The 23,161-nt window shown below is 42.6% G+C and overlaps 1 protein-coding gene across 1 annotated transcript; it reads right to left on the reverse strand.

The window, feature by feature from the left end:
• Window positions 1-7,275: 7,275 nt before the first annotated feature.
• Window positions 7,276-14,273, reverse strand: LOC100493140 (perforin-1). The gene is made up of 3 exons (XM_012970775.2): window positions 13,729-14,273; window positions 9,895-10,261; window positions 7,276-8,047 (listed from the first exon to the last, which is right to left on the reverse strand). Exons 1-3 carry the CDS (start codon window positions 14,256-14,258, stop codon window positions 7,337-7,339), a joined length of 1,608 nt encoding a protein of 535 aa, XP_012826229.2. The 5' UTR covers window positions 14,259-14,273; the 3' UTR covers window positions 7,276-7,336.
• Between the last annotated feature and the right edge of the window lie 8,888 nt (window positions 14,274-23,161).

Genomic DNA, 23,161 nt, shown 5'->3' on the forward strand with positions numbered 1-23,161 from the left:
ATCCGTTCAAAAATTATTTAAGCATTAAATAAACCCAATAGGGCTGTTCTGCCCCCAATAAGGGGTAATTATATCTTAGTTGGGATCAAGTACAGGTACTGTTTTATTATTACAGAGAAAAGGGAATCATTTAACCATGAAATAAACCCAATAGGGCTGTTCTGCCCCAATAAGGGGTATTTATATCTTAGTTGGGATCAAGTACAGGTACTGTTTTATTATTACAGAGAAAAGGGAATCATTTAACCATTAAATAAACCCAATAGGGCTGTTCTGCCCCAATAAGGGGTAATTATATCTTAGTTGGGATCAAGTACAGGTACTGTTTTATTATTAAAAACCCTGATTTCTGTTATTCCTGCCACTATAAAGCCATTAATCTTCTGATCAATAATAATGAGCGGATTTTATCCCCAGGCATGGATTCGCTCATCACTACTGATCAAATGTGTTTTTACTTGTACATGAGAACAATATCTATTGTAGCAGTATGAAAGCAAAGCTTCATTGTCCAATTTATCTTATAATGATAATAATATAATTTATTATATATATAATATTAATATACAAAAAACAAATGCTCATTCACATTTTATCATTAAAAGATGAAATAAAGAAATGGAGCAGAAGTAGTGTCCAATGTTTCATTTAGATTACAGCAATAGTACAGTTCTTATATAAACATATATATATATATATATATATATATATATATATATATATATATATATATATATATATATATATATATATATATATATATATATATATATATATATATAATATGATATAGACTATAGCAGAGAACTAAACTGGTCTTTGAGTCTGTGCCACTGTGACAGAATGCTGTTATACAGATAGCTAGAATCTCAGCCATAAAGCAGGGCAGGACTGCTGCTTACAATGGGGGGGATCAGATAGGATCTGTGCCACTGTGACAGAATGCTCTGTTATACAGATAGCTAGAATCTCAGCCATAAAGCAGGGCAGGACTGCTGCTTACAATGGGGGGATCAGATAGGATCTGTGCCACTGTGACAGAATGCTCTGTTATACAGATAGCTAGAATCTCAGCCATAAAGCAGGGCAGGACTGCTGCTTACAATGGGGGGATCAGATAGGATCTGTGCCACTGTGACAGAATGCTCTGTTATACAGATAGCTAGAATCTCAGCCATAAAGCAGGGCAGGACTGCTGCTTACAATGGGGGGATCAGATAGGATCTGTGCCACTGTGACAGAATGCTCTGTTATACAGATAGCTAGAATCTCAGCCATAAATGTTTATGAACTAAAAATATACATTTCCTATAACTCGATGAGTCATAAAAAAAGCACAAACATATATAATGTACAATTTAACATTCAACAGTCTATTATTAGTTGGAAAATGAAAGCAAAGATCTAATTGGTTGTAGATCCACAGAGTATCAAAACACAAGGGTCTGTGCAGAGACTCGGCCTCTCATTCTGTGAGTCGCACTCTATTTATACAGAATTGTGTTCAACCGGATTGTGGTTATCAGCGCTCACAGACATAACAGGAGATCTCTCAGCTTTGCAGCTGCACAGAAACACTGAGATAAAGGGACACTAAACCCAACTATAAAGCTGCCCCACTGCGCCCCCTAGTTCTCTATAGAAGTTGATGAAAAACGTAATTACACATGGAAACCAATTCACCAATGAGAATTCTACTGACCCAAAACTTAATTATAGATGCAAGAGAAGTGACCAATGAGAATGCTGATTCCCAGCACTGTGTCAGGCCCCTTGCTGGTACCTTACATATAGAGATAATGATGTCATTTTCCCGTCATTATATGGCACAGGAATCAGACATGGGGATAAAGGGACAGACTTGTTCAGTGCTGGGAAACTGTGCTTAATGCTCCCAACTCCAATTGCAGGAACAGAGAACAGGGAGCCAGATTTATACAGATCAGCTGGGATTCTCATTGGAGGATTCTTTTGCATTTCAATGCTGCCAATGCGGGCCCTAGAGAGCTGGGAAAGTTTTATTGTGCAATATTGCTTTAAGAATACAACCCTGATGTTGCTGGACTACAGCTCCCAGCATGCCTCACCCTTCATTATATGTTACATTATTCTGGGATTTGTAGTCCAGCAACAGCTGAGTAACGTTTGGTTGAGCCGCGCTGTGCGGCAGGGTTTAGTGTCCCTTTAATTCTGACTTCTGTTATTGTTATTGTGAGATCCTTATCATTTACAGTAGGGGGTACATTATCCCTTATAATACATGAGTGATACTCAGAGTTCCCTGTATAACTCAGCCTGCAGCCTTGTGCCTTTATATGGGCACAGAACCCCTCAGTGACTGCTAATATCCTTATCATTTACAGTAGGGGGTACATTATCCCTTATAATACATGAGTGATACTCAGAGTTCCCTGTATAACTCAGCCTGCAGCCTTGTGCCTTTATATGGGCACAGAACCCCTCAGTGACTGCTAATATCCTTATCATTTACAGTAGGGGGTACATTATCCCTTATAATACAAACAATACAAAACAATATTAATGCATATTATTAAACATGCGAAGTTGAAATTGTAACTAACGTACAGCATGGCCCCACCCACACGTAATGCTGCTGCCATAGGTAAATACACCCAGCCACGTTGATGCTGCCGTTACAGCAGATTCCTGTTTGTCACACAGTAGTGTCTGTACATAAGGAAGGCTCTCTTATTTGGGCGGTGGCCCTTTAAATGACTCTTGCAAGCTGTAGAGGGGAAGTCATTTTGTGGTTTGTTCATTTTGTGGGTTTTTAAGTATTTCCCCTTCTGAATCTGTCCAATGTGAAACTAAAATGTTTCAAGGTTGCTAGAGACAGTGACCATGGCAACCACAAAGTAGTTGGAATAGATTCATTTCCCCTACAGAAACAGATATCGGTAGCAATTATTTGGTTCCTAATATGTAGTGACGGAAGTAGAAAATGCTAGAGTAGAAATGCTTGTGTTTTAGGCTACCACTGCCCTTTAGCAGGGAAGGTCTGTGCCCCAGGAGATGCCCCCCGGTAGCCCCCCATTTTCCTTTCTGCCAATACGTACTGCTGCTTTGGCCACCATAAGGTAGAAGCCCTAGAATCCCCCAATTCTCATTGATGGTGTTGATTCTCGGGGCTCCCTTTATCTATGAAGTGTGAGCTGAAGTCAAATGGGGTGGGACAATCAGATGTACCCAAGAACCACACAAGACAGAACCATGTCTTTATGAGCCCCCTATGTACCTCTGTGCCCCTTAGTAGGAACTGTATTCATGTGTAATTTGGCCTCTGAGCGTTCCATTACATGGACCTTGTAGCCTTCAGCTTTGCCATGGGTCAAGACTCAGAGGATCTATATGGTAAAAAAGGATAAATAACCAAGGGGAAGGGATATTGGGGAGCATCGATAATACAGGGGGTAACTGGAGGTAAATATAATAAGCACCAATCCAAACATGGGCCATTAAACTGATCAGCCATCTTCCATCATAACGTTGGACCCTTTCTCCATTGCTCTCACCTTGCAAACTCTTATGACCTTCTTGGGTTCTGCTCCCCCATCTTCCTCATTTCTTCTGCGGATTCACTCAGACTTTCAGTTCCACCCCATTCATTTTCACTCTCGCTTTTCACTTTGTGACTCGTTTCCCACTTATGGTTTGGGTGGGGAGTGGGTGTATTATGTCAACAAGGTCATCTGGAGAAGGGTGTCCAAAGCCAATGCTTCTCTGGGCACTTACAAGATACTGTAGGACATATATTTAGTAAAAAGGCACATTTTTTTGTTGCACACCAGCAAGGGCTACCATCCCGTGGGGACAGAGGGGAGAACAGAAAGGGCAGGGGGAACCTAAGAGATGCAAAGATCCAATTTGTTGGTTGCAAAGGGGGCAGGGCTTGCAGGGGGTGTGTTAGCCTTGAGCATGTTTTGTATTCAATTGAGAATGTTTGGGTGTGCAATTTATGGCCCTCCTCCTTGGGATCCCTGGAAGGGAGAGCCCTCTAGGGACCATTTCTATATGTATATCCCCTATGATTTTTAATCAGTACACCCCCACCAATGAAATAGAGCTAACCTTATTCCTTGCCAAATAGAATGCAGCATTGATCTTTGGATATTTGCTTTAGTGTATTAGTAGCCCATTTTGTATGATGATGATGTTGCAGTAAAAATAGCTTAATTATTTAATACACAAGCAGAAACACAACCATACCAGGGTTTGTGAGCATGATGTAAGCGATAGAAGGATAAGCAACTTCAACTGAAACAGATTTAGCATTACCATGTACAATAAAACCCCAAAAGGGTAAATTGTCAAAGAATAATAAGTTTGTTTGTTTTATACTTAAGGGCTGATTTATTAACTTGTCCATATTTTGGTCAGTGGGAAGGTAACTGTATTGTTATAGTGAAGATCAGAGAGACTTTAGTAGGGACATCTTAGGGAAAAGTCTTCTGAAGGCTGTACCCTATATACCAGGGATCCCCAACCTTTTTTTTTTTACCTGTGAGCCATGTAAAATGAGTTGGGGAGCAACAAGTATGAAAAATGTTCATGAGGGTACCAAACAGGGCCTGTGATTGGCTATTTGATAGCTCCTATGGGGACTGGCAGCCTACAGGAGGCTCTGTTTGGCAGTACCCATGGCCTTTATGCAACCAAAACTCCCCCAAGTCAGGAATTCAAAAATAAGCCCCAGCTTTGAGGCCACTGGGAGCAACATCCAAGGGGTTGGGGAGCAACATGTTCAAGGACCACTGGTTATGGATCACTGCTATATAGTATCATCGGTGGGTAAGACCTGTTACTGATATATTACAACACCCTGCACTTAGGGGTTTTCTTATATTTACATAAAGCACAGTTAAATTATCCAGAAGCCTTACTCTATAGAACAACTAACCTTTAGCCAATAGCACGGGGGCATTATGACTATGCTGAGGTACGTATCTTAGTTCCATCCCCGTGTCCCACCAAATTCTGCCATTAAAGATGTAGGAAGGTTAGAAGATACCCAGCAGAGTTTGGTTTATTTGCCAGCGTCAAAATATGAAGAACCAAACTAATACATTTTTATGTCCACGTTAAGGTACCTGTAAGCCCAGGGCAAAAATTTTACTGGTGGATCTCTACAACTTATCTATAATATATGGCAGCACTATTTTATAAAGTTAGCAACCAAGAGATCTTCTCATTGTGCGCTCATTGCTGGAAAACAAACTAGCAGGACCCTGCATGGGACCCCACAAGAAAAACATCTCCACTAATGATACCAACTTTCATACCTTCATAAGAAGGACCATATGGGAAGGTTTTGCGATAGATAGTAGAAGTAAATCATAGTTAAAGAAATTAGTTGTAGGTCTCTGACAGCTGATTCCAACAAGGGGTCTTCCATTTGTGGGGGATACTTCATGCAGACGTCATAGCAGATGATATGTCTAATGCCCATTGATCAAAAGTGATTGGACTGTTGCTGAAAAAAAAAAATCTCATTTGGAATGTGTCTCTACTAATTACCCTTTCCTAAAAAGCCTTTATTGAAGTAAGGGTTCTGCCCTGGGCAATGTTTCAGACCAACATCGGCCTTGATAAAAGACCTGAAACATTGCTAGTGCCCGGGTTAGAAGAAGATATTGCCTTAGTGGTGCTGCCCATTGAAAGGATACTGGAGGATCGGATGAATGTGGCCATTGTGTGACTTGCACCGAATATTACGTTTATTGTCTACAACCAGTGGCTCAGGGGCAACATGTTGCTCCCCAACCCCTTGGGTGTTGCTCTCAGTGCCCCCAAACCAGGGAGTTATTTTTGAATTCCTGACTTGGGGGCAAGTTTTGGTTGAATAAAAACAAGATTTCCTACCAAATAAAGCCCCCTGTAAGCTGATAGGGTGCATAGAGGCCCCTAATAGCCAATCACAGCCCTTATTTCCATCCTCCATGAACTTTTATGGTGCTTGCGTTGCTCCCCAAGACATTTGACTGTGTCCCACGAGTAAGAAAGGTTGGGAATCCTTGCTCTAGAAGGTGCTGATCAAAAATAGCTGTGAGAATTACTCTCTATAACCTTGTAGATGTCCCTGAAGTACTTGGCTGTTTCTATGGTTTAGGTGCTAACCTGGTAGTGAGAAGATGACCTACTTTGTGTCATTGACACCTTACGTTATATACCATCCAAAATTTCTATCAGGATAGATTTATTTCATGTGTTTGTAGACACTGATAGAGCACGATTTAATTTTATTATGCTTTATTAGTTATACAGACCATGTGTAAAATGATGCCATCGCAATACATTTTACCATGAAGGAAAATCATGGCTGATAAAACAGTGATAGAGCTAAAGTGGAGCCAAGCAATAAAGGTTAAGCTATACCAAAACAGGGTTTTCCAGCATTTGGCCTTTATATGGTAGGCATTAGTGATGAGCGAATTTTTTCGGCATTCATGGATTCGCCATTGGCGAATTGTTTCGCGAAACTTCTGTGAAAATTAACCACAGAAAAATTTGTCGCGCTGAAAAAAAGAATTTGTCATGTGACAAACTGGGTGTGGTTGCATAAAAAAGGGCATGGTTGCGTCAAATTGGGCGCCGTTTCGCGAATCTTCTTGCCGTCAAAAAAGGTGCAGGCGAGTCAAAAAAGGGCGCAACCGTGTCAAAAAAGGGTGCAACCGTGTCAAATTAGACGCGGTCGCAGCAAAAAAAGCACAAGCGACAAAAAAACTGCGGGCGACAAAAAAAATTGCAAGACAAATGCGTTTCACGGAATTTACATCAGAAAAATTTGTTGCGCGTAAAAAAAGAATTTGCCGTGTGACAAACTTGGTGTGGTCGCGTAAAAAGGGGCATGGCCGCATCAAATTGGGCATGGTCATGTCAAAAAAGGGCATGGCCGCATCAAAAAAGGGTCCAATTTGACACGGCAAAAAAAATGCGGGCGACAAAAAAATTGCAAGACAAATGCGTTTCACGAAATTTACGTCTGAAAAATTTGTCACATGTAAAAAAAGACTTTGTTGCGTGACAAACTGGGTGTGGTCGTGTAAAAAGGGGCATGGCCGCATCAAATTGGGCATGGTCATGTCAAAAAAGGGTGTGGCCGCATCAAAAAAGGGCCCAATTTGACACGGTCACGGCAAAAAAAGCACAAGCGACAAAAAAAATGCGGGCGACAAAAATAATTGCGAGACAAATGCGTTTCGCGAAATTTTCTTCGTTACGCGAATCTTCTTGCCGTTTTGCGAAATTTATGGCGAAGCAAAATGGGACAGATTCGCTCATCACTAGTAGGCATCAGTAGAGAGTTGGGCAGTCATGGTCAGGCCGCCCTGTAATGCTTCTCACAAAACTGCCCGTGAAGATATGGACCACAGGTGACGTACAGAGAGAAATATGTCACCATCCTACCAAAAGAGCATCTTATATTTTCAGTATTTCCTGCTGTTAAACTGCCCTCACAGTCGAAAATTAAATCATCACGAGATATGAAATCCTCATCCCACACCTCTAATCTGTACTTTTTCTCAGGGCTGAGCACCACCGTTCCAAAGTCCAGCCATTCGTTCCACATGGGATTCTGAGTGTTCCATAAAGTCCGTGACTTCTTTTCGAGGATGTCGAAAAAGAACTTCACATAGCCATCGGCCGCCAGTAGGTCCCCCGTTAGGTACAAGGCATAATTAATCTTCACCTTTAAAGTGGCTAATCCTTTCACTGTTGGGCAGCAGTCTGAGTTTGTGTACTGGGAAGGGGGGCAGGAACAAGTACAAGTCTCTGTTTGGTCAAGGTGGGCTTTTTCTGGACAAGGACATCTCAGGTTCATGGACTTCTCTTTGATATAGTCTCTAATAGCCATCTTTAGATTATATTTCTCAGGGCTTTCAGAATCTAATAAAGCGTCAATAGGGATTAGTGAGTAACGAAGCAGATCAGGGAATCTCTCAGTGCTGTTGATCCATCTGGTTGCAGCGTCTTGATTGGCTCCTGCATTGATATCAAGGAGATTGAATGTTGAATTTCCTCCTGTTACCTGAAAAAAATGAAATCAATGTAAATGATTAATAAACAGATGTAAGTCATAAATGACATTTAGATTTTTGGCAAAGTTTCCCATTTTAGTTTGTAATGGGATTTATAGCTTTACAACATCCTTTGTTTGCAGCTATAAATGTCCATATCTTTATCCAGTCAACCCTATCATTTAGTCTGTAGCCTCCCCTCGCCCCCGTACTGTAATGAAAAGTGAAGACTCCTGTAGCCCACTTTAGACGGAGCTGCTACTTCTAACACGCAATTGTATGCATTTGGTGCTATGGGAGCCCTGTGTCCCCGCTTACTATGGGGGGCAGGTATAATATTGCTGTTACCTGGCATGCCTCCACCCAGGGCAGGGACAGGTAGAACTGTAACACCCCTCTCTGTGAAACTCTATTCTGTCCTCCTTGTGTAGGGACTCCCTGCAACTCCCGGTAGCTTGCCCCTCCCTTGGGGTAGCTGCTTACCAGGCAGTTGAGGATCCTCTGTGTATGAACAGCCAAGACACTGGTTTTGATGATGAACCACATGAACTTACTTTATTAAATGCAGGCAGGACTTCCAGGATATGTTACACAAACAGTTCAGGTTACACCTCCTTTACTCCTCTCTTAGAGAACCTCTCTGTTGGGGCTACCCACTGTACTCCCGCCAAGTGATCCTATCTAGGAGCTCCCCCCGGTACTCTCGCCAGGAGACCCTCTCTTAGGGCTCTCCCTGGTACTAACACCAGGCTGACCCTCCACAAGGACTCACCCCAGTACTCTTGCACCCCTTGATTAGGAATCTCCCTGGTGGCCACTTGCTCCACCTAACTAGACACTACATGCCCTGAACTCCAGCACATAGATTGCTGGGGAGTCTTAACCCCTCTTACTCCTGGTGGGGCTATATCTGCCCATTCTTGCTATCCTGCCTTTCACTCCTAGAGTGACCTATTACAATATCTCCTGAACTATAAACTCCAGCCTGTAGCTATCCTCTGTAAAGAGGTTGGGTTCCAGGAGAAAAACCACACAGAAGTGTGTGTCATTCCCTTTTATACTTTTATCACAGCGCCACCTAGTGGTTGCTGTTAACTTGCAGGGAAATGCCCTTTTAGCACATAAACATCTAGGACCACCTTTAGGTGTCCAAATCCCATGAGGCCACCCTCTAGTGCCTGTCTAAATGGGAACCCACCTAAGGGGCCCACACTCCCGTTGGAAATAAATCTTATGAAAACACGAAAATGGGTAAAGTAACTCTTAGCATGGGGCAATGGACTATATGCTATGATAAACAATGTGCATGATGGACAGAACAATGCCTCTTTATGAAATAGTTCCAGCTGGTTTGCAGGAAGAAGCCCCAATGCTCTATGGGAGAAGGAATAGAAAACTATTAGAGATGGGAATGGACAGACAACTTGTACAAACATAACTCCCCTCCCCTTGCATGAAAATGGAGGTTCACCATCCATCTGCCAATGTTACTGGAAGAACTGGATGCATATAACAGAGCCATTTTCTCAGGATCAATTCTAGGAGTAGGTACACTAGCTGAGGTCAAGTACTTTAGAGCCAGGTCCAAGATATTAACCAACAATTACTTTACCAGATCTTGAGAGCAACTTCAAGTGAGCGCAAAACATAATTTGGGCCATTTTCCAAGAACAGAACCCAAGTAGACATTTACACAATAGAGAGAAATGGATTGATGTAAGGAGAGAATTTTACAAAGGCCAAACGTGGACCTATTTGGTGCAACATACACCTTTTTAGGTGTAGTTAATAGTATCCCTTATGCCATATGGTACAATATTGCCGGAGGCTGGCTGTGCAACCCATCACTGTGCCTTACCTGCCATATTCGTTCAGAGAATGCCTGGTGGAAGTTCCTTATAAAATTGTATTTTACAGCTAAGTCTGCACACTCCTTGCTTCCTAATGATGGACTTCCCATGTTGTGTACAGCAGTGGCCACCTCTTCATCCAGGCAGCCCTTTGTCTGTTCCATAGTCATGCCACTCAAGGCCACCTCACAGGTTCTGACAGCAGCTATTTCTTGGGCTCTGCCTCCAATTGTTGCCTTGGAGATAAAATGTGTTCCATAGGTGGATATCAAATTGAAGTAGCTTACTTTGGTGTTAGCATTATAGTCGCCAGGGAGCTGTTCTAATGCTTCCATAAAATGGTGAGAGACTTCATAATCTTTAGACAACTGGAAACTGAAATGGAGAAAAATATTAAAAACATGGAATAACATTAGTATTACAGTTCATTTACTCTAGATATACTCTGCAGAGCATTTGACCTTATCCAAGAACTATACCAGTGTAGTCTAGGCCTTCAACTTCACACAGCAGTTTTGGGGTTCATTTACACTATTCATATTAACTGTCTTTACCTATTAAATTATTGTGCAGTACAGTGCTTCCCAGGAATCTGCTGAGGCTTGACCTGACTCCTTGATTGCTATATATTGGATTAGCTTAGCTTCTTCCACAGATCTAGGGCTGAAATAAAGTGGCTACAAGCCTGTTTCGCTAAAAAGAAAAGTACAGATGCAGCCAGCAAGTTTTCACATTTTATCTCACCATCTTTTGAGCATTAAATCCTGCCTTAAGATGGTGCTAGAGTCCAAAGACTTGCCAGTAAAATAGAAAATGCCATAGACAATGTGCCACCTGGTGGCAAGTTTTGATATTTTTTTCTAGGGATGCACCGAATCCACTTTTTGACTTCAAAATCACCTTTAAAGCATACAAAGTTCCACCTTACTCCAAGGGGCACATTTACAAAAGCACGAACGCTCGAGCGTTCATGCGAACGCTCCGAGCGTATTTTCGCCGATTTTTTCGTACGGCGCACAACTTTTTCGTTACGTTTGCACGAAAAAATCGGGAAGGTTTTACCACTGTTTACAATTGTTCAGTACGAAAATTTCGGGACTTTCGGATTCCCCAATACGATATTATTGTGACTAATATGATTTTTTCGTAAGCATTTTCGTGATATATGCGATCTTCCGAAATTTTTGTTTCCAATGTGATTTTTTCCCATTTGTGATTCGGATTCGTGGATTAGTAAATGTGCCCCTAAGAGTCTCAAAATGGTTCCAAAACACGGCTTGATATTCAGAGTGAGGCTTGGCACGCCACCAGTGCTAATGATAAAATCAATGGGGGGGGGTGGCAAATGTTAGCACCTGATACCCTGGGCATGATTTAATAAAAAAACAGCATCGGCTCAGGGTAGTTCTATAGAAGCTTATCAGCACAATCTTCCTTCCTCTTCTGTCTTCTTCTCTATGGGCATACAGTAGGCTTTGACTGCCTTGACCAGAACAAAAAGAAGAAGGCAACAAGGATCTTCTATAGTTATCCCCCCTGGGTATCAGGTAAGTGGTTATATTACCTGATAAAGTGATTTTAACTTTAGTTCTTTTTTAAATAATTGTGAAAGGTGCAGCAATAATCTGTATGTGACATTTCTTGTTGTAATAGTGATGCCTAGCCTGATATCCAGGTAACATTAGCACCATAACATTTCTCTATTAAGGAAAGGTGTGTAGGCATATACTGTACCATGTAGCTGACTTCTACAAAGAACCCATCTAAATATAGTAGAGGTATAGGATCCATTATCCGGAAACCTGTTATCCAGAAAGCTCTGGATTATGGGAAGGCCATCTCCCATAGACTCAATTCTAATCAAAAATTTTTTAAATTGATTTACCTTTTCTCTGTAATAATAAAACAGTACCTGTACTTGATCCCAACTAAGATATAAGTACCCCTTATTGGGGGCAGAACAGCCCTATTGGGTTTATTTCATGGTTAAATGATTCCCTTTTCTCTGTAATAATAAAACAGTACCTGTACTTGATCCCAACTAAGATATAATTACCCCTTATTGGGGGCAGAACAGCCCTATTGGGTTTATTTAATGGTTAAATGATTCCCTTTTCTCTGTAATAATAAAACAGTACCTGTACTTGATCCCAACTAAGATATAATTACCCCTTATTGGGGGCAGAACAGCCCTATTGGGTTTATTTCATGGTTAAATGATTCCCTTTTCTCTGTAATAATAAAACAGTACCTGTACTTGATCCCAACTAAGATATAATTACCCCTTATTGGGGCAGAACAGCCCTATTGGGTTTATTTCATGGTTAAATGATTCCCTTTTCTCTGTAATAATAAAACAGTACCTGTACTTGATCCCAACTAAGATATAATTACCCCTTATTGGGGGCAGAACAGCCCTATTGGGTTTATTTCATGGTTAAATGATTCCCTTTTCTCTGTAATAATAAAACAGTACCTGTACTTGATCCCAACTAAGATATAATTACCCCTTATTGGGGCAGAACAGCCCTATTGGGTTTATTTAATGGTTAAATGATCCCCTTTTCTCTGTAATAATAAAACAGTACCTGTACTTGATCCCAACTAAGATATAATTACCCCTTATTGGGGGCAGAACAGTCCTATTGGGTTTATGTCATGGTTAAATGATTCCCTTTTCTCTGTAATAATAAAACAGTACCTGTACTTGATCCCAACTAAGATATAATTACCCCTTATTGGGGGCAGAACAGTCCTATTGGGTTTATGTCATGGTTAAATGATACCCTTTTCTCTGTAATAATAAAACAGTACCTGTACTTGATCCCAACTAAGATATAATTACCCCTTATTGGGGGCAGAACAGTCCTATTGGGTTTATGTCATGGTTAAATGATACCCTTTTCTCTGTAATAATAAAACAGTACCTGTACTTGATCCCAACTAAGATATAATTACCCCTTATTGGGGCAGAACAGCCCTATTGGGTTTATTTAATGGTTAAATGATTCCCTTTTCTCTGTAATAATAAAACAGTACCTGTACTTGATCCCAACTAAGATATAATTACCCCTTATTGGGGCAGAACAGCCCTATTGGGTTTATTTCATGGTTAAATGATTCCCTTTTCTCTGTAATAATAAAACAGTACCTGTACTTGATCCCAACTAAGATATAATTACCCCTTATTGGGGGCAGAACAGCCCTATTGGGTTTATTTCATGGTTAAATGATTCCCTTTTCTCTGTAATAATAAAACAGTACCTGTACTTGATCCCAACTAAGATATAATTACCCCTTATTGGGGGCAGAACAGCCCTATTGGGTTTATTTCATGGTTAAATGATTCCCTTTTCTCTGTAATAATAAAACAGTACCTGTACTTGATCCCAACTAAGATATAATTACCCCTTATTGGGGGCAGAACAGCCCTATTGGGTTTATTTCATGGTTAAATGATTCCCTTTTCTCTGTAATAATAAAACAGTACCTGTACTTGATCCCAACTAAGATATAATTAATCCTTATTGGAAGCAAAACTATCCTATTGGGTTTATTTAATGATTACATTATTTTTGAGTAGACTTACAGTATGGAAGTATCCCTTATTTGGAAAACCCCAGGTCCCGAGCATTCTGGATAACAGGTCCCATACATGCACAATTATGGTAAACATCACTATGGTACAATCCTGTACAAAACAAAGACACCCTAGAAGACATGCTTTGCTTTACATAATAATCCCTGTTAGAAGACTGAATTGCTTATTATCTTCTAGCTGTAACTGAAAATCATGGATAAAAAGCCTGTATACTCCTACCCAGATCCGGCTTACTCAGTACCTGTATAATTCACACTCAAGCTGGTGTTGGATGAAGGTATATTTGTCAAAATGACATTTTTCCAAAGCAAACTCAGTTATTTTAGAATGTGAGCCGGCCAATAACAGGCTGCCTTGAGTTGTTGCACTGGTTAAATTCATCATGTCCCACTTATTCTGCACAATAGAAGCAGCTTCCTTTGCCATAGAGACAGTAGATCGTAAGGTTTTGCTTTCAATTTCTGTTTTGCATGGACCATGATATTTCCAGCCTTCCAAGGCTCTTGGCAATTTCCACCATTTTGCATTATGTTGAGGATCTTTACACAATGTGCATCTTGAATTCTTCATATACTCGGTCATGTCAAGCAGGAACGCCTCCATATGCTTCATGGTGACTATATCGATTCCCCCCGCCAAGAGCGTATGCCCTGGCACCAAGGGCGCATCGTCACATTCCATCTTAGAGCCTTCTTTACATACACTGTTGTGGTACAGTGGCATTATGGGAGAGACGAGAAGCACCATGATGACTACAAGATGCAGGACCATCGTAACAGTGGAAAATTGTGCCTGGAAAGATTAAAAAAATCACAAGTGTTATTGGAACCAGTTCTAATGTATCCAAAAAGAGTAAAATTCATTGAATAGGAAGAAAACATTTCCAAAGACTAAATATTAAGAAGGGTGTTCCATACCTATAAGGTAGCAGGAGCCTTGACGGTGATAGGAACAGCAGGAGAGGTTAATTAATACAGGCTATCTATTAATACAGGCATCTTAGTTGGGATCAAGTACAGGTACTGTTTTATTATTACAGAGAAAAGGGAATCATTTAACCATTAAATAAACCCAATAGGACTGTTCTGCCCCCAATAAGGGGTAATTATATCTTAGTTGGGATCAAGTACAGGTACTGTTTTATTATTACAGAGAAAAGGGAATCATTTAACCATGAAATAAACCCAATAGGGCTGTTCTGCCCCCAATAAGGGGTAATTATATCTTAGTTGGGATCAAGTACAGGTACTGTTTTATTATTACAGAGAAAAGGGAATCATTTAACCATGAAATAAACCCAATAGGGCTGTTCTGCCCCAATAAGGGGTAATTATATCTTAGTTGGGATCAAGTACAGGTACTGTTTTATTATTACAGAGAAAAGGGAATCATTTAACCATTAAATAAACCCAATAGGGCTGTTCTGCCCCCAATAAGGGGTAATTATATCTTAGTTGGGATCAAGTACAGGTACTGTTTTATTATTACAGAGAAAAGGGAATCATTTAACCATGAAATAAACCCAATAGGGCTGTTCTGCCCCCAATAAGGGGTAATTATATCTTAGTTGGGATCAAGTACAGGTACTGTTTTATTATTACAGAGAAAAGGGAATCATTTAACCATGAAATAAACCCAATAGGGCTGTTCTGCCCCCAATAAGGGGTAATTATATCTTAGTTGGGATCAAGTACAGGTACTGTTTTATTATTACAGAGAAAAGGGAATCATTTAACCATTAAATAAACCCAATAGGGCTGTTCTGCCCCAATAACTGGTAATTATATCTTAGTTGGGATCAAGTACAGGTACTGTTTTATTATTACAGAGAAAAGGGAATCATTTAACCATTAAATAAACCCAATAGGGCTGTTCTGCCCCCAATAAGGGGTAATTATATCTTAGTTGGGATCAAGTACAGGTACTGTTTTATTATTACAGAGAAAAGGGAATCATTTAACCATGAAATAAACCCAATAGGGCTGTTCTGCCCCCAATAAGGGGTAATTATATCTTAGTTGGGATCAAGTACAGGTACTGTTTTATTATTACAGAGAAAAGGGAATCATTTAACCATGAAATAAACCCAATAGGGCTGTTCTGCCCCAATAAGGGGTAATTATATCTTAGTTGGGATCAAGTACAGGTACTGTTTTATTATTACAGAGAAAAGGGAATCATTTAACCATGAAATAAACCCAATAGGGCTGTTCTGCCCCCAATAAGGGGTAATTATATCTTAGTTTAGATCAAATACAAATCACTGTTTAATTTTTACAGAGAAAAAGGGAATCAATTTTAAAAATCTGAATTATTTGATTAAAATGGGGTCTATGGGAGACATGCTTACCGTAATTTGGAGCTTTCTGGATATCGGGTTTCCGGATAAGGGATCCCATACCTGTACAAGACGTTTGGCTCAACAGATAATCAGTAATACTGATATCAATGAATATTTAGTACAGGAAATACATAGAAGAAACAGTAGAGCCCCCCAACACATTATGTCAAATATAATAGTGCTTTTTTCTAAATAAATAGTTGATTCTTTATAGTTACAATGGCTTTGCAGACAATACAGATCTCTACTCACCTTTTGCCGGTAATCACTTAATAATGCAGCAACCAATATATGTGTCAAAGAAGGATTTAGATAGGAGGCGGCTAATTTGCCCTTTATGTATCCCAGGCTGCCTGAGGCTATAAACGGATATAAACTGTCTCTTTGTGTTAAATAGGGAAGCATAATGACAATTGTGTTACTGCAAATAACGGAACTACTTGGTATTTTGAAACAATAAAAATGCAAGAAAGGATAAAATAAATACACTAAGTAACAATTATACATTATTCAATTATTTATATATTTTTATATCATTATGATAAAATGATGTCAAATATTTTTAAACTTCATAATGGAATTTAGTCATTTAGACTGTAATTATATATCATTTTAGTATTAATAAATCTTGTTTTTACCGGTATTAGGTGGTACACTATGGAAATAAAGGGGCTGTATAAGTAACAAATAACAAAAGGGCATTGACTCAAGGGATGAGAACATAATTTTGCCCCTTTATAGGTCCCTGGTAAGGCCTCACCTTGAGTATGCAGTGCAGTTTTGGGCTCCAGTCCTTAAGAAGGATATTAATGAGCTGGAGAGAGTGCAGAGACGTGCAACTAAACTGGTTAAGGGGATGGAAGGGTTAAACTATGAGGTGAGACTGTCGAGGTTGGGGTTGTTTTCTCTGGAAAAGAGGCGCTTGCGAGGGGACATGATTACTCTGTACAAGTACATTAGAGGGGATTATAGGCAGTTGGGGGGGTTCTTTTTTCCCATAAAAACAATCAACGCACCAGAGGCCACCCCTTTAGATTAGAGGAACAGAGCTTCCATTTGAAGCAGCGTAGGGGGTTCCTCACGGGGAGGGCAGTGAGGGGGTTGGGGAATGCCCTTCCTAGTGATGGGTTAATGGCAGACTCTGTTAGTGCCTATAAGAGGGGCCTGATGAGTTCTTGAACAAGCAGAATATCCAAGGCTATTGTGATACTAATATCTACAGTTAGTACTAGTGGTTGTATTTATAGTTTATGTATGTGAGTGTATAGATTGGTAGGTGTGGGTTAAGTGTGCTGGGTTTACTTGGATGGGTTGAACTTGATGGACACTGGTCTTTTTTCAACCCTATGTAACTATGTAACAATGGCATTGATTTGCTTCAGTCCAGGAACCATTGGCACAAATCAGCAGTGAGCATTTTGCTGGGGCAAGGCAGGGAGATTTATTAGGAAAAACATTTGCTCGGTGAGTTTCATAAAGGCAACTCAGCTATACAATGCTAAAAGAAAAATTCTGAAAAAAGTCAAGCTTTATTGTCATCAGATTTGCACACAAAGTATATAAATGAGATGAAGTTGCAAACTACAGGGTTATTGTCTCACCAAGTTTATTTTTGTATATTTGTGGACACAAATGGAAATCACCCTAACTTCCTTTCCAATTATTTGGGGTTTGTTTGGGGTTTTTATGTAAAAATAAGACTATGGGGGGGAATTCACAAAAGTTTCGGTAAATACACAGTTCCCGAAGTATCGATTGCCAAATAGTAAAAATGTCGCAAGCACGGAATGTAATATAGTAACATAATAAGTTGGGTTGAAAAAAGACATAGGTCCATCACGTTCAACCATAATGCCTATATATAACCTGCCTAACTACTAGTTGATCCAGAGGAAGGCAAAAAACCCCATCTGTAGCCTCTCTAAGTTGCCGCAGAGGGGAAAAAACTCCTTCCTGACTCCAAGATGGCAATCGGACCAGTCCCTGGGGCAACTTGTACTGAGAGCTATCCCCCCTCCCCCTGTATTCCCTCACTTGTACTGAGAGCTATCTCCCATACCCCTGTATTCCCTCACTTGTACTGAGAGCTATCCCCCCTACCCCTGTATTCCCTCACTTGTACTGAGAGCAATCTCCCCTACCCTTGTATTCCCTCACTTGTACTGAGAGCTATCTCCCCTACCCCTGTATTCCCTCACTTGTACTGAGAGCTATCTCCCCTACCCCTGTATTCCCTCACTTGTACTGAGAGCTATCCCCCCTACCCCTGTATTCCCTCACTTGTACTGAGAGCTATCCCCCCTACCCCTGTATTCCCTCACTTGTACTGAGAGCTATCCCCCCAACCCCTGTATTCCCTCACTTGTACTGAGAGCTATCTCCCCTACCCCTGTATTCCCTCACTTGTACTGAGAGCTATCTCCCATACCCCTGTATTCCCTCACTTGTACTGAGAGCTATCCCCTCTACCCCTGTATTCCCTCACTTGTACTGAGAGCTATCTCCCCTACCCCTGTATTCCCTCACTTGTACTGAGAGCTATCCCCCTACCCCTGTATTCCCTCACTTGTACTGAGAGCTATCTCCCATAACCCTGTATTCCCTCACTTGTACTGAGAGCTATCTCCCCTACCCCTGTATTCCCTCACTTGTACTGAGAGCTATCCCCCCTACCCTGTATTCCCTCACTTCTACTGAGAGCTATCCCCCCTACCCCTGTATTCCCTCACTTCTACTGAGAGCTATCTCCCCTACCCCTGTATTCCCTCACTTGTACTGAGAGCTATCTCCCATACCCCTGTATTCCCTCACTTGTACTGAGAGCTATCTCCCCTACCCCTGTATTCCCTCACTTCTACTGAGAGCTATCCCCCCTACCCCTGTATTCCCTCACTTGTACTGAGAGCTATCCCCCCTAACCCCTGTATTCCCTCACTTGTACTGAGAGCTATCCCCCCATACCCCTGTATTCCCTCACTTGTACTGAGAGCTATCTCCCCTACCCCTGTATTCCCTCACTTGTACTGAGAGCTATCTCCCATAACCCTGTATTCCCTCAACTTGTACTGAGAGCTATCTCCCCTACCCCTGTATTCCCTCACTTGTACTGAGAGCTATCCCCCTACCCCTGTATTCCCTCACTTGTACTGAGAGCTATCTCCCATACCCCTGTATTCCCTCACTGTACTGAGAGCTATCCCCCCTATCCCCTGTATTCCCTCACTTGTACTGAGAGCTATCTCCCATAACCCTGTATTCCCTCCACTTGTACTGAGAGCTATCTCCCCTACCCCTGTATTCCCTCACTTGTACTGAGAGCTATCCCCCTACCCCTGTATTCCCTCACTTGTACTGAGGAGCTATCCCCCCTACCCCTGTATTCCCTCACTTGTACTGAGAGCTATCCCCCCTACCCCTGTATTCCCTCACTTGTACTGAGAGCCTATCTCCCCTACCCCTGTATTCCCTCACTTGTACTGAGAGCTATCTCCCCTACCCCTGTACTTCCCTCACTTGTACTGAGAGCTATCTCCCATAACCCCTGTATTCCCTCACTTGTACTGAGAGCTATCTCCCCTACCCCTGTTATTCCCTCATTGTACTGAGAGCTATCCCCCATACCCCTGTATTCCCTCACTTGTACTGAGAGCTATCCCCCTACCCCTGTATTCCTTCATTTGTACTGAGAGCTATCTCCCATAACCCCTGTATTCCCTCACTGTACTGAGAGCTATCTCCCCTACCCCTGTAATTCCCTCACTTGTACTGAGAGCTACTCCCCCTACCCCTGTATCCCCTCACTTGTACTGAGAGCTATCTCCCATACCCCTGTATTCCCCCACTTGTACTGAGAGCTATCCCCCTATCCCTGTATCCTCACTTGTACTGAGAGCTATCTCCCCTACCCCTGTATTCCCTCACTGTACTGAGAGCTATCCCCCCTACCCCTGTATTCCTCACTTGTACTTGAGAGCTAACCCCATACCCCTGTATTCCTCACTTGTACTGAGAGCTATCCCCCCTACCCCTGTATTCCTCACTTGTACTAGAGCTATCCCCCTACCCCTGTATTCCCTCACTTGTACTGAGAGCTACCCCCTACCCCTGTATTCCCTCACTTGTACTGAGAGCTATCCCCCCTACCCCTGTATTCCCTCACTTGTACTGAAGCTATCCCCCCTACCCCTGTATTCCCTCACTTGTACTGAGAGCTATCTCCCCTACCCCCTGTATTCCCTCACTTGTACTGAGAGCTATCTCCCCTACCCCTGTATTCCCTCACTTGTACTGAAGAGCTATCCCCCCTACCCCTGTATTCCCTCACTTGTACTGAGAGCTAACCCCCATACCCCTGTATTCCCTCACTTGTACTGAGAGCTATCCCCCCTACCCCTGTATTCCCTCACTTGTACTGAGAGCTATCCCCCCTACCCTTGTATTCCCTCACTTGTACTGAGAGCTACCCCATACCCCTGTATTCCCTCACTTGTACTGAGAGCTATCCCCCCTACCCCTGTATTCCCTCACTTGTACTGAGAGCTATCCCCCCTACCCTGTATTCCCTCACTTGTACTGAGAGCTATCTCCCTACCCCTGTATTCCCTCACTTGTACTGAGAGCTATCTCCCCTACCCCTGTATTCCCTCACTTGTACTGAGAGCTATCCCCCCTACCCCCTGTATTCCCTCACTTGTACTGAGAGCTATCCCCCCTACCCCTGTATTCCCTCACTTGTACTGAGAGCTATCTCCCCTACGCCCCTGTATTCCCTCACTTGTACTGAGAGCTATCTCCCCTACCCCTGTATTCCCTCACTTGTACTGAGAGCTATCTCCCCTACCCTGTATTCCCTCACTTGTACTGAGAGCTATCTCCCCTACCCTGTATTCCCCACTTGTACTGAGAGCATTCCATACCCCTGTATTCCCTCACTTGTACTGAGAGCTATCTCCCCTACCCCTGTATTCCTCACTTTGTACTGAGAGCTAGCTCCCCTACCCCTGTATTCCCTCACTTGTACTGAGAGCTATCCCCCCCCGTATTCCCTCACTTGTATTGAGAAGCTATCCCCCCTACCCCTGTATTCCCTCACTTGTACTGAGAGCTATCCCCCCTACCCCTGTATCCCCACTTGTACTGAGAGACTATCTCCCCTACCCCTGTATTCCTCACTTGTACTGAAGAAGCTATCCCCCCTACCCCTGTATTCCCCATACTTGCTACTGAGAAGCTATACCCCACCTACCCTGTATTCCCTCACTTGTACTGAAAAGCAAATCTCCCTACCCTGATATCCCATATAACTATGTACTTAGAGAGCTATCTCCAATACCCCTGTAATTCCCCCTCACTATTACTGAGAGAACTATATCCACCCCCTACCCCTGTAATTCCAACTCACTTACTGAGAGCTATCCGCCACCACCCCTGTATTCCTACTTGTACTAGAGAGCTAATCCCCCTACCCTGTATTCCCTCACTATGACTGAGGAGCTAATCTCCCCTCCCCCTGTATTCACCACTAGTACTAGAGAGCTATCCCCCTACCCCTTGTATTCATTACACTTGTACTGGAGCTATCTCCATAAACCCTGTATTCCCTCACTTGTAACTGAGAGCTATCTCCCCTCCCATCTATCCCTCACTCTGTACTGCAGAGCTCTCCCCCCTACCCCTGATTCCCTACACTTGACTGAGGCTATCATCCCCACCCCTGTATTCCACTCACTTGTACTAGAGCTATCTCCCCTACCACCTGATATCCCTCACTGTAACTGAAGAGCTATCTCCCCATAACGCCTGTATTACCCATCACTTGTACGAGACTATCTCACAACAACTACCCCATGTATCCCTATCACATTGTACTGAGAGCTATCTCACACATACCCTTTACACACAACCTATGTACTGAGAGACTATCCCCCTACCCCTGTATTCCCTCACTTGTACTGAGAGCTATCTCCCCTACCCCTGTATTCCCTCACTTGTACTGAGAGCTATCCCCATAAACCCACTGTATTCCCTCAACTGTACTGAGAGCTATCCCCATAACCCCTGTATTCCCTCACTTGTACTGAGAGCTATCCCCCTACCCCTGTATTCCCTCACTTGTACTGAGAGCTATCCCCCTACCCCTGTATTCCCTCACTTGTACTGAGAGCTATCTCCCATACCACCTGTAATTCCCTCACTTGTACTGAGAGCTATCCCCCCTACCCCTGTATTCCTTCACTTGTACTGAGAGCTATCCCCCCTACCCCTGTATTCCCTCACTTGTACTGAGAGCTATCCCCCTACCCCTGTATCCCTCACTGTACTGAAGCTACCCCCTACCCCTGTTCCTCACTTGTACTGAGAGCTATCTCCCATACCCCTGTATTCCCTCACTGTACTGAGAGCTATCCCCCCAATACCCCTGTATTCCCTCACTTGTACTGAGAGCTATCCCCCCTACCCCTGTATTCCCTCACTTGTACTGAGAGCTATCTCCCATAACCCTGTATTCCCTCACTTGTACTGAGAGCTATCCCCCTACCCCTGTATTCCCTCACTTGTACTGAGAGCTATCTCCCATACCCCTGAATTCCCTCACTTGTACTGAGAGCTATCTCCCATACCCCTGTATTCCCTCACTTGTACTGAGAGCTATCCCCCCTACCCCTGTATTCCCTCACTTGTACTGAGAGCTATCCCCCCCTACCCCTGTATTCCCTCACTTGTACTGAGAGCTATCCCCCCTACCCCTGTATTCCCTCATTGTACTGAGAGCTATCCCCCCTACCCCTGTATTCCCTCACTTGTACTGAGAGCTATCTCCCCCTACCCCTGTATCCCTCACTTGTACTGAGAGCTATCCCCCCCTACCCCTGTATTCCCTCACTTGTACTGAGAGCTATCTCCCATAACCCTGTATTCCCTCACTTGTACTGAGAGCTATCCCCCCTACCCCCTGTATTCCCTCACTTGTACTGAGAGCTATTCCCCTACCCCCCCTGTATTCCCTCACTTGTACTGAGAGCTATCTCCCCTCCCCCTGTATTCCCCCACTTGTTACTGAGAGCTATCCCCCTACCCCTGTATCCCACTGACTGAGAGCTATCCCCTACCCTGTATTCCCTCACTTGTACTGAGAGCTATCCCCCTACCCCTGTATTCCTCACTTGTACTGAGAGCTATCCCCCCTACCCTGTATTCCCTCACTTGTACTGAGAGCTATCCCCCCTACCCCTGTATTCCCTCACTTTACTGAGAGCTATCCCCCTACCCCTGTATTCCCTCACTTGTACTGAGAGCTATCCCCCCTACCCCCTGTATTCCCTCACTTGTACTG

The sequence above is a fragment of the Xenopus tropicalis genome, chromosome 9, assembly GCF_000004195.4.
Source record: "Xenopus tropicalis strain Nigerian chromosome 9, UCB_Xtro_10.0, whole genome shotgun sequence".
NCBI lineage: Eukaryota > Metazoa > Chordata > Amphibia > Anura > Pipidae > Xenopus > Xenopus tropicalis.